The 16,610-nt window shown below is 26.0% G+C and overlaps 1 protein-coding gene and 1 long non-coding RNA gene across 4 annotated transcripts in view; both read right to left on the reverse strand.

Moving 5' to 3' along the window:
* The window catches only part of LOC114120073 (DNA-binding protein D-ETS-3-like), a 53,337-nt gene that overhangs the window by 19,369 nt on the left and 17,358 nt on the right, over window positions 1-16,610 (reverse strand). For both annotated transcript variants that reach the window (XM_027981876.2, XM_050210882.1), the window contains one exon: window positions 2,038-2,088. In XM_027981876.2, the coding sequence (XP_027837677.1) occupies window positions 2,038-2,088 (51 nt within the window). The remainder of the gene's footprint in view (window positions 1-2,037; window positions 2,089-16,610) is intronic.
* LOC126555900 (uncharacterized) lies at window positions 7,823-11,553 on the reverse strand. Of its 2 annotated transcripts, none has more exons than XR_007607002.1 (3): window positions 10,959-11,553; window positions 10,435-10,649; window positions 7,823-8,691 (listed from the first exon to the last, which is right to left on the reverse strand). It is a non-coding gene; the product is annotated as an uncharacterized LOC126555900 (long non-coding RNA). The 2 variants fall into 2 exon arrangements; XR_007607003.1 differs by having other exon boundaries at window positions 10,407-10,649.

Consider the following 16,610-nt stretch of genomic DNA (forward strand, 5'->3'; position numbering starts at 1 on the left):
TATTGAAAGATATACAGATAAAAAAAAAAAAAATTAGTAAATAATAAACAATTATAAGAAACATATGATACATAATTATATATTTATATCAATAGATATTTGTTACAAAGATCATTCTTTTTTAATAACAATAGTAATTACTGGATATTCATATTTATTAATCAAAATTTAAATAACTCGTATATCGAAATTTTCAATATTTTCAGTATAGTTTATCCATACAAATATCTTATATCTTTTATATTATATCTTATATTTTATTAGCTAAAAACAAAAATTTCAAATTTTAGAATAAAAATCATATAAGTAGTTAAATTTAATATACTATAAATTGTATACATTTTATAATTAATTATTTACATTTTTTATCTTATTTCCTTACTTGATTAATTAAAATTGTTGGTAAAACAAAATGTTTAACAACCTAACCATACAAATTCTCCTGTCAAGTCTTAAAATCAAATTCCAAGTAACTCACCTAGACGCCTAAAAATGAACTTATGTAGAAGACATACTCTTTATTTAAAATACGAGTAATATAATTTAAAAGCACTGTCACTGTATGAATTCCCATCTCTTGTTTTGATTATTCCAAATTCTAATATTCCTTTTCACATTTACTTTTTGCACTTATTTTCTATCGTGCGTATTGTAAATATTTTATATTAAAAAAAAGTAAGATGATATAAATAATAAATATATATAATTTTTATAATTAAATTTAACTAACCTCTATATTCATGTAGGTATAAGGCATTAAAGTTTATTATAATTATTGCCAATAAAAAAGTATAGTAGTATACTAATAATTAATATGTAGGTAAAGAATTTTCAATATGATTAAACTATTAAAGTATATAAAATATAAATATAACATAATTAAACTAGAATTAAGATTTTAAAGAATATACATTTTTATTATAATGTGTATTATTATAACACACTTAAAGTTATTTAAGAATATTGAATGAATAAACTTTAATACTTTTAAATTTATAAGAGTTTTGATGATTTAGCGTGATTGCTATATTAAAAAGTATATTTATTATTATTTTTTTTTAATACTGTTTTGTAATGTTATGTTTGCTTTATGATAATTTTATTCAGCGAGATAAAGTAACGGTACAAAATCAATGGATAACATCTACTTTACATGCAAGAAGAATTGCTCATCCATGTGGATGTTATTTGATTGTCTGTCCAAACCGGCTCAGACGATAACATTTTGATAGTGTTCGTGCGTGATCAAGCGCATTTGTTGTACTAGACCTTTTCACCCCTAAAATTGTTGTCTTGATTGGGACGGAAAAAAGGAAAGAGAGAATATATGTTTAGTTGACGATCAAAAAGGTAAGGTCTTTTTTATGATTTTATTGATTTTACTGGACAACGTGACAAATCATGCCATGTGTTTATTTAGGATAACTTTTTTTCCCTTTTAATGTTTTTAACAAATTGTTCCTTTCAAATAATTCACCATATTCATATTATCTGAATCGTTTATTGTTTTGTTTATTGAATTCTCGTTTATTTTGTACGATGGAATAATTTTTAATTTTAATTAAATAATAATATATACAACTGATTCTCTCAATTTATATTTATATTATTTTATAATTAAATAAAATTAATTTTTAAAAATATTCTAATTTTGTGAAAAATAATAAAATAGATAACGTTTTAATAATTAACAGCATTTCAGTTGAATTTTTTTTTAATATTATTATATTTAACTTTAAGAACATCTGTTATGAACCAATAAACAAAACTGTTGATTTAAGCTATACTTCTAGTTTTGTTATCATTATCTATTAACTTGTTATAATTATTGTTATTATAAGTATATTTGAATGAGTATACAATAATAAATTAAATATTTTTTTATATGATAAAAAATAAGTATATTAACAAATTATAGTAATTTAAATAAATTGTATACTAGAAAATAAGTAATTAGTTAAATCACTTTGTTATTAATGTATAGGTAGTTCAGTTTTATTTACGTAAGGTTTTTATAAAATAACTTTAAATGCATACCTTGTGTTTGCCCTGATGAATGTGTACTCCATGATCCTTTATAATGAGTATCTAAAACAATAATTGAATATATACATTTTTGTGTCACAGATAATAATGAAACATTACATATTATAATAAATTATTCTTATGTTAATTTATATTATTAATTATTTTAATTTAACTTGCGTTATTAAGAATTATATATTTATATATATTTAAATAAAAAACAATTAATAGCGAAATAGGAATAAATCTTTCACGATGAGAGGTTGATAGTATGAAATATTTATAGGTACCGTTGTAAAATATTTTTACAATTTCTTTTGATGTTTCCTCCTTAATTTCTAGAAGAACATAAGCAATTAATTGTTTTTATATATGTTCTATAGGTTTATGATTATAATACCCTCAATATATATTGTTTACATGTATAATGTACATATTATAGGTATTTAAAAGTTACTTTGATTGATTTTCAGTACATTATTATATTATATTATAAATTTGTTTAAAGTCTCAGATATGAATAATAGACATAAGGTATAAATGTTTTGAATATGTTCTAAAAATCTTAATCATCATGCAATTCTATATATTTTTTGTACATATTATTTATTTAATTCTATGATAATGGATATCATTTATAAATTCATATATTTATTATAGATTAGAGAAACACTTATTCATATCATTCATGTCTTTGTAACAAAAAACTTCAATCATCAGCTTAGGTATAAAATTTTATCTAGTTAGTAATATTTAGGGAAATAAAAATACATTTTTTGATGATTAAAAGTGTAAAAAAATAATAAAAAATTATAAATAAACGGAAATATTTACGCTGCATTAGTTTTTATGAATTTAATTTTGTATTTTTATTATGAGTAATTAAAAATATTAATGTAAAATATTAACTGTGGTGACTCAACATTTTTTCTAAATATTAATTATCTTTATATGATAAACCTAATTAAATAAATAGTTAGACTAATTTAAAACTGTTTAGAAATATTTGAGGACATTTTTAGACATTTTTAATGTTTATATAGTTCATTGATATTAGATATTAAGCATAAAATATAATGATTTTACTTATTTTGTTGTAATTCCAAAAAATTATTTCAAATTATTATTTATATAGGAAGTTGAAATTTTTGTTGCTACATTTATTATTATTTGATATTCTGATATTTACAACTAAATTTTCAAAATATTCAGATTGATTTAAAGCTGTTATAGGTATCTTTCTACATCATTTTACGATACGTTAGTATTTTCTTATAAGTTATTATCAATCATATATAATAGGTATAATATAATTATATAATATTATAATAAATTCAATAACTTTGGATTTAAGTTAATTTAATTTGTTGTATTACATACTAATAAAAAAATAAATTACGAATAGTAATATTAATAAATAATATCCTTAAAAATAGCAGCTGATAAATCTTTGCACATTAGAATCGTTTTCCTTATGTAATGATTTATCATTGAATTCAAATTTAACATAGATTTAAACAGCGATTTAATCAATGAATAGGTATTATATTTGAAACTTACTATATAGCTGAGAGTTTTCCCAGGGTCTTTTACTTATTATTTACATTTGCATGCCATCATATTTTACTAATCTTAAATTATTAAACGTAGCCAAGGTTTTTATTTAGCATATATAGTATATACATAATAGTCTAGAAGTTACATAGAGTATAGATATATACAGCAAGTAACTATTATTATAAAGGTATAATAATATTAATATTAACAAAAGAGACATGTAGGTAATTTATATGTGGTTGTAAGTAGAGGAGCTTAAAATATTTAAAAATGAATAAATAATATGGGTTCAAAAAAATATAGGAAGAAAAAATTTCAAAATATATAATAGGTAATAGGTATAACCTATTATCAATAAATAATGTAAAATATTTTTGTTTTAAAATAAATAAAACTGGTAGGTAATGCTGGAGTTATTGAGTTAATATAGTATGTTAATTGTTATAAAAAATAAAAATATAAACACATACCGGCAAAAATCATTGATAAATTGGGAAACGTCCCATTTCTGCTTAAGTAATCCGATGTTTTGATGTCCAACATAATTCACACGGCAGATCGTTCACCCGATCGTTACGTTTATTTCCAATAATGCCATATGTATAGTGTGAACCAAAGTTTGAACTCGATTAAATCGAAACGGTGTATTTATGTTAAAGAATTAAATATTACACGTGTAACTTTATATATATCTATAATACTTGTGTGTATGAAATATCTCGGTGGTATGACAAACAATCGAGAGAATGATATCAGACCAGACGCGATTATACAACTGACCCGCTGGCGTCGTCGAGGTATTGCCAGCGCCGCTTAAGGGAGTCGCTCGCACGACGACGGTGGACGCGTGGGGCGCGGCGTCGGAAAAATCGATGACGACCAATCGGGCACCGGCGCCCACGACAAATCACTCCCCTCGAGTACTTCCGGATTGGTCGGATAGGATATTGCGACGTGGAAACCGAAAGCAGGGAATACAGGGGTAGTAGTCAGTGTGGGAGTGGAGAGGGTACCGGAGAAAACATACGTGCCGTGTTTGCTGGCGTTCCGTCCATCCATCCAACATTTCACTATGCACTCCCCTGTTCTGAATTTTTTTCACCCTGTCCTCATCCGTGTCGGCTAATAACTAAGTACGTTCAGGCATTCGTTCGTTCTTTCCTTCCTTCCTTCCTTCCTCCTTCCTTCCTTCCTTCCTTCCGACGTTTATTCTTATCGTCTTTTCCATTAACGTTTCCTTCTACTTTAATTAGAACCACATTGCATTTTTTTCCATTGTTGGTGGGTTTTTTTACTAGTCATACCTAACAGCTTTCATTAATATAAATATTTTTTCACCGCCGCCACTTTTATAAACACGCTGTGCGTATAGTGCGCGTTAAATTACAATACATAATTTCCGATTTATTTTAACTAGTTGAATATGTTTACACTTCATATTGTATAATATTAACACACCGATGTTTTACAAGTTACAACGATTTTGTCCATAAAACATTCGTTTTAATATCTAAAAATCTATAGATATATCTTATACCCGAGTATATTTTGAAAATTATGATTAGAAATAATATTGTTATGTTGATTTAATTTATTTTTTATAGTACTATCTGTTATAATAATGAATCAAAAATTCTTTTTAGATATAGCTTTTTTTTTATTATTGAAGATGATAGATGAATACTCATAAGTCATAAGTATAGTATAAACTATATGAAATGCAATAGCATATTAATATATGTGTTATATAATATATATTTTGTGTGACAAAAATGGAAGTAACCGCTTAAGAATACAAATATAATCTCCACAATTTTTATCACATGACATTTAGTAGATTTTATACTATTTTATTATAGTAAAAATAATATACGTGTGTATACTAACATCTGAACACTTAAAGTTTCTTGAGAGACTTGAGCATTCTTTGTGCCATACGTGGTATAGGTATACAGTATACACCATACCACTATCGTCTCTATATTTCATTATATAAAAGTTATGTTTAATCTACTGGTATAATATAGGTATTAGGTACTACATTTAATATTATATTAAACATGTTCAATATTACTACTATCAGTATATCAGTGGCAATGCGCCAGTATAGGACTTTTTTTTCACTAGAGCCCAAGAGGTGATATTATTTTTCAATGATTATAGTTATGAGGGCAAGATCACGCGAGATTTCAATATTATTATTATCTCTCCAATTAATTTTGATAAACGTATTTACTTATGCAGCTTATTACATTTTAATTTCAATTTATTAATATATAGATGGGGCATATTTGAAGTGAACAAAATTTAGGGGCGCACTACTTTCCTTCTTAGTTCTAGCATAACACCGTCTCAAACAGTTCTTCTAAATATTATTTTATTAACCGTGTTAGTATTTCTTATACTAAAATGGCTATATTGTAAGTGTGTCTTAAATCCATACCATGTTTAATGAACACATTGTTTATATAACTTTGTTTTCTACATCACGGTTCGCTAATTTGTATCATCGTTAATATTATGAATCCCTTAATACGCGCATTCTACACAAGCACTAAGCCACGGCCACGGTCACGGTCAGTTGTAAACCGCATAATATTTAAATAATTAAAAATTCTACCTACTAACAGCTTTTTATATTAGTAACCAAATGTGTGCGTAGTTATATGCGAAAATAACGGTTTTTGAAATATCGATCACTAATATTATCTGTTAAGGACTTAAGTCTAAGGTTAACACAACTATACACGTTTGTTATATAAATCCTTTAGTTTTTACAGTTATTATTGGAGCATTAGCTTTTCTAACTAAGCAAATTAGTATCAATTTACACTTATTATATTTTTTTATTACATCATTTTATCGTATTCGTTCTAATATTAAAGAAATTAATTTTTTGCAATGATTATAATTTTAAAATTGTATGTAATTCAAACAAGTATATTAGTATTTATAAAAGAAATTGTTGGTATTTGGTCTAAAGAAAAAGAAAAATCTTGAGATGAACTAAAATTATTCTAGATGTAGGTAAATTAACATAATATTTAAAGCTAGTTAGTATAGTTTCTAACTACGGTGTATGAAATCATACACCGTAGATAGTAATAAATGTTAAAATATCCACATTGTCACATTGTATTAAAACAAATATAAATATATTAATAAAATCTGTTTCTTTTTTAATTGCTTAATAATTTTTCAGGAATAAAAATTATATATTATTATAATATCAAAAATACAAATTAATAATTAAGTAAATAATAATTTCTCTCCAGCTGAAATTTTATAAAATTAAGTTTGATAATAGAATTATAATATTTGTAGTATAAGTATTGCCGCAGGATACTCCTTAAATTAAAAATCTGATCCTTAACTCTTAAGTATATTTAAAATTTCTAAATTAAGATTTAAATTAATTCATTACTTAAGAAAGAAACGAGGTTGAGAATTTTTGTCAAATAACATTGTACATTTAATGATTTCAGTGTAATAAAAACACATAAAATATGTTCGCAATTGGATTGTAATATTTTTAAGTTTAATAAGCATTTAAATACAACTACATATTTTATTAATAATATTATTTATTTATGTTTAAATATATATAGTAGGTTTTTATAATAAAAATGAATTAATGTTTTGTATTTTAAAAAGATCAATATTTTAGTAAAATAAAAATATGTTACGTTTATCGTTAAAATATAATATAAAAATTTGACTAATAATAAAATTTGTCACGGGCTAGTAAATGCATTTATCAAAAGAATATGTGCACAGGGTGAAATAAAATATTTTGATGGGAAAAAAAGTCTACTGATGCAAAAATTATGTTGTTCACTGGCGGTGACCCATGGCAATAGTGACTGTCATGATGTAGGGAGGGAGGAAAAAATTATAGTGCCTTTTTATTTTCGTGTATTGGGGTTCGCGATTTCATTCCAAGCCATTTGATCCTTTAAGGAGCACTATATGTTTCTTCAGACACTACGACGCTAATTTTATATTCGTCTTTTGGCCCGGAATAAAAACTATCCTTAAAAGCTTCCGATTCTATAGGTATTTCACCGCTTTCTTTTACGAGTGTGATTTAGATGGAATTCTGTAGAAATTTTTCAAAATCGTAAAACTTATATTGCTATAGCCTGCAGGTAAAACTAAAATTGATTTTACGGTATATTTTTTTGGAAATTAAATGAAATAGTTCTAAAAAATACTGTACAGTTCAATAAAGATATATACCTACTATTTATAAATGATATATTTGTCGATAAAATAGGTGCATGCATTTGATTTAAAAAAAAAAAAAAACTCTTGACTCATCTATTAATTTTTCATGTTTTCTAGTATGTTAATTTAAAAGTAACTTAACACGGCGTGTTAGCCTGTATTATAATATATATCACGGTTTTATGGTAGTTTTTGCCGTTGTACACGCATAAAATCGTATGAGCGTGATGCATGTGAAGTGTGTACGTGTTCATCGGGTGTACGATTTTGACGTATTGAAAAAAAAAATGTTCTTATATTTTATTATAATATATTATAATCTACATTATCATTCCGTCCAATTATCTGCGCATTGTTGGTGGCGATCGAGAGTCAACTGCTGCAGCGGGGGCAGCGTGCCGTCAAGGTCTACCGGCGTGCGAGGGAGAACGTATATATACGGTGGAAACACGGGAAAAAAATCCGCCACCCCGCGGGTAGTCGTGACGCCACGGTGAGAGGGGAACGGCGTACCGACACCGTGTGAAAATCGGTGAAACTGATACACTCGGTCGGTTAAGTGGCCGAGCACGTGATCCAGTAAATATATCGTTTATTATTATACATATACATATTATTGTTATTATTATTATTGTATATTATATTTACACACACGCGGGCGCGTGCATTGTCGATTTGCACAATATGTTTTCACCCCTCCACTCTCTCACTCACTCTGAACGTGGTGGAGTCGGGCGCGTGCTTCTCGTAAAAACCGATTTTTGTCACTATATACGGTCATGCGACGCACGCGGGTGGTCGCCCATAAAATACCGCTCCGCTTCGCCGTCATTTGACATCGAGCATATTGTGCCAACGCCGCGCGCCGGTCAATGTGAACATCTTCATAATAAATATTATATTATAATAATTATGACTGCTCGGTGTCGGAGGGTGGAGATTTTGTTATGGTCCCATTGCCATATACATTATACATCGGTATTCTTTTTTTTTTTTTTGGGGGGGGGGGTTGTTATCAAAAAAACAACTTAGAATTATATCGAAAACTTACATTTTTACACTGAGATAGATAAGATATACTGGAGCGCGCACTCGCCATTCCCGCAATGATACAAAAAACGAGCCGTCTCGAATCCCGCTTCCCCCACCATCGAAGGGCAAAACATTTCATTTTTACATACGATATACGTGTAGTTATGATTATTTTCGTTCATAATTCTTAATTTATTTTCTTATTTCTTTAACAAATTAAATGTAGTAGTAATTATTCATTACCTTATTGTATTACCATGATTATAATATAAGATATAACGATATGGAAAGTGATCAAGCAGGGATTTTGAGATTTACAATGGACATTTTTGTTTATAAATAGTTGTTCACTACATAAAGTGCTATACATTGTAGGTATAAAATTCTTCCTTTTAACTTCAATCAACCATTTTTTAAGTAATTCAGGATTATTAAGTGGAAATCTATATATTATAAAATATTAATATTTAGGTAGGTATAATAACTTAATTTGTTAGTTATTTTTGTTCAATCAAACTTATTAATATAATATAACTTATTCAGTTAAATTTTGTATTGTTTTAACTTAGCTTTTATAGTTAATTATCATTATTATACAGTTAAGTTAATTTTAATTCTTTTATGTATAGATATAGCCTAGAGGTATTGTTGAATTTTATCATGATTGTATAGACTACTTATCGAAAATTATTTTTTAAATTAACAATTTACTATTATTATATTATTTAATTATTATGACTATGATCTCTCGTATTATAATTATTAGTTATTATTATGTTACCACAAACGAGAATATTTTGTATTTTTAATATTTTTTTCCTATGTTCTATTAAATAATTATATGATAAAATTATTTAAAAAATATTATTATTTATTATTAAAAATGTATTATATGATTGTAAATCCATTGTATAATCAACAATCAACCACAGTTTATAAAATATTTCAAAATATAAGATTACAATGATAGCACTTTTATTTTCTTGGGCTTTTTTTCCGCTTCTCATTGATTAAATATTTAATTATATAAAATTATAAAACCATCGGGGCTTCAAGAAACCTCCGGGCCCCTGGCCACAAATAAAACTGTATAAAATGTTAATATTTAGGTACTTGTGGAACTAAATACTTCCACCTTTAATGTGCCTATTAGTACATCCAAAAGCTGAACACGAGACAACCATATTGAATATAGGTACTAGGTATACAAAATTGTAACAAATTACAAACTAACGAAAAGGCTTGAGATTATATAGGCATTTGAGTAAATATCTCACCTATTAAGAACGAAAATAAATTGTTATTTACAAATTCATCGTATTTTCCTATGTAAAAATGAAATGTTTTGCCCTTCGGTGGTGGGGGTAACGTCAAACACGACGGCTCGTTTTTACGGCCGAGTGCGCGCTCCAGTATATCTTATCTATCTCCGTGCATTTTTATAATATATAGGTAGTATCATATTGTAATAATGTAATATGCTATTTTTCAAGTTGAAGTCAGCATTATAATAATTAATGAAAACGCTACGGAAAACTATCTCCCTTCGCTCGCATTTGTTTTACCTATTTTACAATTTGTCTTTTGTCATACCTATCCAATACATGATGATTTGCGAAAGCTTGTTGAACGATACGATGTAAATTATCACAAACGCGTGTCGAAATTTGTGTGGCTGACAATTTGTATTGTTTGTATTTAATTGTACTTAGATTTTCGAGCTTCATATATTTTATTATTATTGCGTTTTTATTCATTTATCCACGTATGCTTTCATGTGTCAGCTGTGACTGTGAGATTAACTAAAGCTGCATACATTTTAATAAATATACAGATTTATTAACATTTGAATACGCATATCATCGATATTATAATATACCAATATAGGTATTTATATACTCATATTACTCAATAACCACTTCCAACACGAGAAAATAACAGCAGTGTTAGAAATAAAGACACGATTTATTTTAATTAGTTGAATCGATGCAGCATTTTGGATATTTAACATTTTTTCATAAATTTTTTTCGCACATTAATTTTCGCGTGTATTGAAAGACAAATTATTGCGTGTAGGTACTCTAAAAATATGCGACGTAACCAAACTTGATCGATACCTTATAAATTTTGTACTGCATGTGGACGGTAAACCGAGTAAAACAATAATAAAAAATAATTATTTCAGGTCCCCCACAGGTAATTTGGAATAGTTTCAACGCCCGGACACAATCGATGCGTTGCCATGGTGATCGAGGGTCGCTGAGGAGCCGCGATCGACCGTTTCTCTCTTAATAATATACAGCAGTCGAGTAAATTTTATTTTAAATTTTAGAATAAGCCTTTTCAAATAGTAGACTTGGGAACTATAAAAACACACAAATTATTTATATATCTAGAGATAGTGTCTAAAAATTCTTGTCAAAGTGACCTATATAGCTATATATATCTGCTAAACCTAATAATTACTATATCTAACCTAAACAAACCTGTCGATACGCGTTAACCTTTTTGATAAATAAAATGTTAACAATAATCAATTTTTAATCGTAACCAAAGTTTTACTAAAAGTATTAGCATGTATCAAACTTTCAATAACATTTTATATAATATGTTATATCATAGGTTGCAATATATATTATATTAGTATATTACGTTGAGAAATAATAAGAATTAATGTTTTTTTTTAAGCAAAAAACTTCACGTTATATATAAAAATAATTTATATAAACCCATAGGACGTACAAGTATACCTCCCAGTGAGAAATTGGGTGTTAGATATATTATAACGTTCATAATATACGAAACAGCGGTAGTGAATGGTGATCACAAAAGAACCTTTAAAAGTGGACCAAATAGTACTGTAATTAAGTGTAATTACTTTAAAAATACGTTTAGAGTGCCTTGGTCGGGGAGGGCTTTAAAAATGGTCAGAAATAGTGTGGTGGTTGTGGTCATAAAAGAAAAATCCCCATGTATACAAGCAGGCCTTTTGTTTTCTACTATGTAGTACTTAGCTCATATATACTCATTTAAACAATAAATACTTCACACTATTGTATCAACCCTTTGTCGCCAGTTACACACCATTTTTTTCGGTGTACAACGCATTTATAATCCAATACATAATATTTTAAGTACATCGCGATACTTTGTATAGTTGTATTGTATACATGATATAATATATATAGATTCATTTGGTGTATCGTGTATACAGCGAATAATTGAACACGCAAAAATGTTGATACTTTTTTTTTAACGATGATTTATAATTTTTCTTGTTCCAAATTTCTAAACGTCAATAGTCTAATATATTTATTATTTATATTTAAATGTTTATTAAGTTTTGTTAGTAAAAAATGAAGTAAGTTTTTTGACTTAAATATACTGTCTAATATTTATTATTTATTATTCATAATTAAAATAAAGAGTCAAGTTTTGGTGGTACTCTTTCCTAGTATTTAGTTGTGTGTATCACTAAACTATAAATTCATTAAGAAATACAATGATAATATTAATAATAAATATTTTTAATTTATAGAGAAAAATTCCATTATATACATGGTAATATTATGAAGAATAAATAATAGTAGTAATTTGAATATTAATTAGTATTTGGTTTTACAAAATAAATAAATAATTAGAAAATAACAACAATACCTAATTTACATATTATCAAACATTCATACCATTGGTTATAAATACCGTGTTTATAATTAATGATAATAAATAATACACAATAATGTGAATTTTGGAATTCAAATTCTTAGAAAAAATCTTAAACGAAGAACCCTGGAAAAAATTTCCCAACTATAAGAAAAAAAATGTTCAAAATACAATATTACATTACTCATAACCTTATGAAAATGATTAAATAAAAATCTTATAAAAATTTACAATATTATTAATATATTTAATTACAAATATGTAGGTAGTAGCATTATTATTATTTTTTAATTGTAATAAATAAAACTGTTAGAGGGCATTTTTAAAAGTTATATATTATCAAGTATTTATTTTATACCTGTATAATATATAAAAGTTTGAAAAGTAAAATCATTAGTTACTTAATAATTACATTCTATATAATAGAAAAAATGTAAATACAGTGTACTCTTGATTATCTACAGAATAGGGTGGTTTAGCATCTACAGATAAGTGAATTCCGTAGATAATCCGAAAAATTAAAATTTAAACGAAAATGTTATAATTATTACTTATAAGTATTACTCAAAAATTAAATCATATAATCTTAAATAGTATTTAACAAAAATTAATTTAGAGTAGGCATGTTTTATTTTTATTCAAACATTCATATATTATTACGAAAATATTTTTAATTTTATAATTTTTGTAAACATATACTATGTAATATGTATGTAGATGATTAGTTGGAAGACTTTAGGTAATCCGACCTCGCGGGATAATCGAGAGTAAACTGTATAAAAAATATTTTTATTAGTTGATACATTAAATTAAAAATTAAAAAGTTATACAATTTTTAAACAATATTTAATTAATTTACAGATCGTGTTCGCGAGGCTATTACAGATATAAGATGGGTATGTATTTGACTTTATATTATTAAGGATACACACTACACCGAATACGTCAATAACGTATTCAGTTTTTAAGGGGATTGAAAGTAATGATTATTTATCTAACACACGTAGAATATAAGGATTTTAATGTGTTTTAATTTAAAAGTACCGATTATTCTAGTTAAGTGATAAGAATTTGAATTTGTCGTCAAGTTTACTTGAGGTAGACTTCCACATTTTTGATTTTATCTATCTCCTAATTTCTAAAAAGTCATTCTTAAAAAAGAATAATCGAAAAAATGAATTTATTTCAATTTTCGGAAAAGATAAAATAAAAAATGTATTCTGTTTACCAATAATGTAATGGCAATAATAATTATAATAATATTATAGTAAAAATATTGGAAATTTTAATTTAAATCGTTGAAAAAACAAAAAATAATAATTTAATGTTATTTATTCAATACTATTTTAAGTAGGAGAATAAGCGAAAATAATTTTAAATGAAGTTAAAAGGAGTGTGTTATTAGATATCCTATTAATATTATTAATAAATAATAATAATACATGACGTGTTAACTTTCCTATTATATAAGAATGAAGATCATTATAATTTTTATAATTTTTATATGAATCATAATAATATACAATACCATAAAACTTAATTTTTTTATTACACGACTTATAGAATAATTATTTACAATAAGTACAAATGCTGTATGATAGGTGTTAGATTTATTATGGATAGGTCGTAGGTGAAGACTGAAGAGACTTTTTGTAGAAAGTCACTTCATACTATTTATAATTATTAAATAGTTAACTTTGAAAATTAGATAATAAAATTATAATACCTATTTACTATTTACACTTTATTTATATGGACGATATTACGTCCTATACAATATTAAAATATAAGATTATGTATCATATAATATATGTATATATAATATATATATTTATGGATTATCTGTGAGTCATGTCTCAATTATTGTCAGTAAAGATACGGTAGGGCCAAAACTGGGGTGCACAAAAAATATGTATTGATACGGTTGTCGTCCACGTGCAGTGTCAAGAACAGGAAACGATAAGGTAACGTAGAGAATATAATATATTGCAAACGTGGGCAACACGCTTGTAACCGCACGCTTATTTTTATCTGATTTTGTAACATTCAACATGCCACTCAGAGGAGCATTATTAATTTTCTAAAGGGTCGCCGCCACATAATATAATAACATATGTACAAATATAACAATAGGCTGTGTTTTTTTTCGTAGAAAAGTCAAAAGGTATTACAACTGGGAACGTCTCAAAGGGTTTTTATATATTACGTTGTTGCTGACTATAGGTATTCTTATTAGTGTAAAAATGTGGTATTATGATGTTTCCTACAAAATCTATTTCACTTTTAACTCGAATACCTAATAGTTATTAAAATCGTAAATTGTTTTTTTTACGAATAAAAATTATTGTTTTACATGTTTTTTACAAAGAAATAATTAACTTACAAAATTAAATTATTTAGGTACTTAATGATTGTTTAGGAACTTCCCTTATTATGGCATCAACTTATAAATTTAAATAATTTATAGAAGTATGTTCAGTGAATTAAATGTATAAATGAATACTTAAATAAACATAAAGGTATAAAAATATTATATTGATTTACAATCTTTAATTTATTTATTATCATTTAAACGAGCAAGCACAGTAACACATATAGACATCGTCGATGATTATAAGTATTTTGTTATTATATTAACAGTTGGTCTTAAATATAATTTATAAATTAGTAAATAGTAAATATTTAGGTTTAGTACAATAATTTGATATTATGTGATATTGTTATGTTGTAATATATGTTATAGAATTTCCTTATTATGCAAATTGTGCTGTTTAGGTAAGCTAAAATTAACTGTGTTTTTATACTCAATATCTAAGTTTCTATTATTATTAAATAGATAGGTGAATTCTAAAAGGTCCTAAAAAGCAGGAGTGGGCAACTGGCGGGCCGCGAGCCTTTTTTATCTGGCCCGTCCTACATTTCCTAATTACATCATACAGTTTTAAATCTTATCGTCTATACTCTATATTCTATAATTATATGTATAGTTTATCTTATTGATATAATAATTGTTTTCTGATACCTATAATTGAACATCGTAAAATGTCTAAATGTTATGATATAGCATATAATCACATATGTATAGTATATGTAATATGTATAGCTTTTATTGCTTTTAATCATAGCCGTTTGTACATTCGTGTCGTGCTTTCATTGAATTTATTATTTTCGTGTTTTTGAAGTGCTTAATAATGTCCGCAAAAAAGCGTAAAATTTATGATGAAAATACTTCAATGGAGAATGATTATTTATTTATTATTAACAAAATAAATGCTAATTAAAATGTATATTTTGAATGGCCTTTTGTTTTTTTTTTCGCTTTCTATACTTTCTGCCCGGTAGATTTTAATTTTCTAAAAATTGGCACTCTAGTAACTTAAACTTTTAAGTTACCTATCTCTGCTATAAAGTATAAAGTATAAACATATTATAATAGAATAGGCAAGCCAAACTCCAGTTAGAATCAAATTTCAAAATACAATTTTAATTATTAATTGTTATTATAATGTATGTAGATAAATATTTCATAATAAAAAATATTTATTTATTATAGTTTACCTAAAGTGATATCAATGTTCAGATGGAGTAGTGCGCTCTATGTTACTAATATTTTCTTTCCGTTTTTTTGCACCCCTTCCGAATCATATCGATCGGAGAGAAACTCAATATCCTAGCGCACTCTGTTATTCAATATTCTTGAACTTTCATCTTTCAAAAGGAAGTAAAATAAGAATACTGATAAACACAATTTTAAGTTTCTAATACACCTCAATTATTACTTAATAATTAATCAATAATTGTTTAACAATGTTAAAAATGTAATAAAAATACTTAACGAAAATTGTTATAAATATTAAACACAATTAATATTACACGTGTGGTTTAAATATTTGTGTTATTATTAATTAAAAAAATGCAATCATACTATTAGTTTTTTATCTTTCTGACCCACCCTCAATATCGTAAATTTGAGAATGATAGACTCAACCTTGCTAAGAATTAGGATGTTAATCGTTAATAGTTTTTTATACTACGCGCCTACACGCGGGTCAGATAAAGATAACAAATAAGTAGTGCGCCGACATCCTTTAACACACTGATTACGG

This window comes from Aphis gossypii, chromosome 1, assembly GCF_020184175.1.
Source record: "Aphis gossypii isolate Hap1 chromosome 1, ASM2018417v2, whole genome shotgun sequence".
Lineage (NCBI taxonomy): Eukaryota > Metazoa > Arthropoda > Insecta > Hemiptera > Aphididae > Aphis > Aphis gossypii.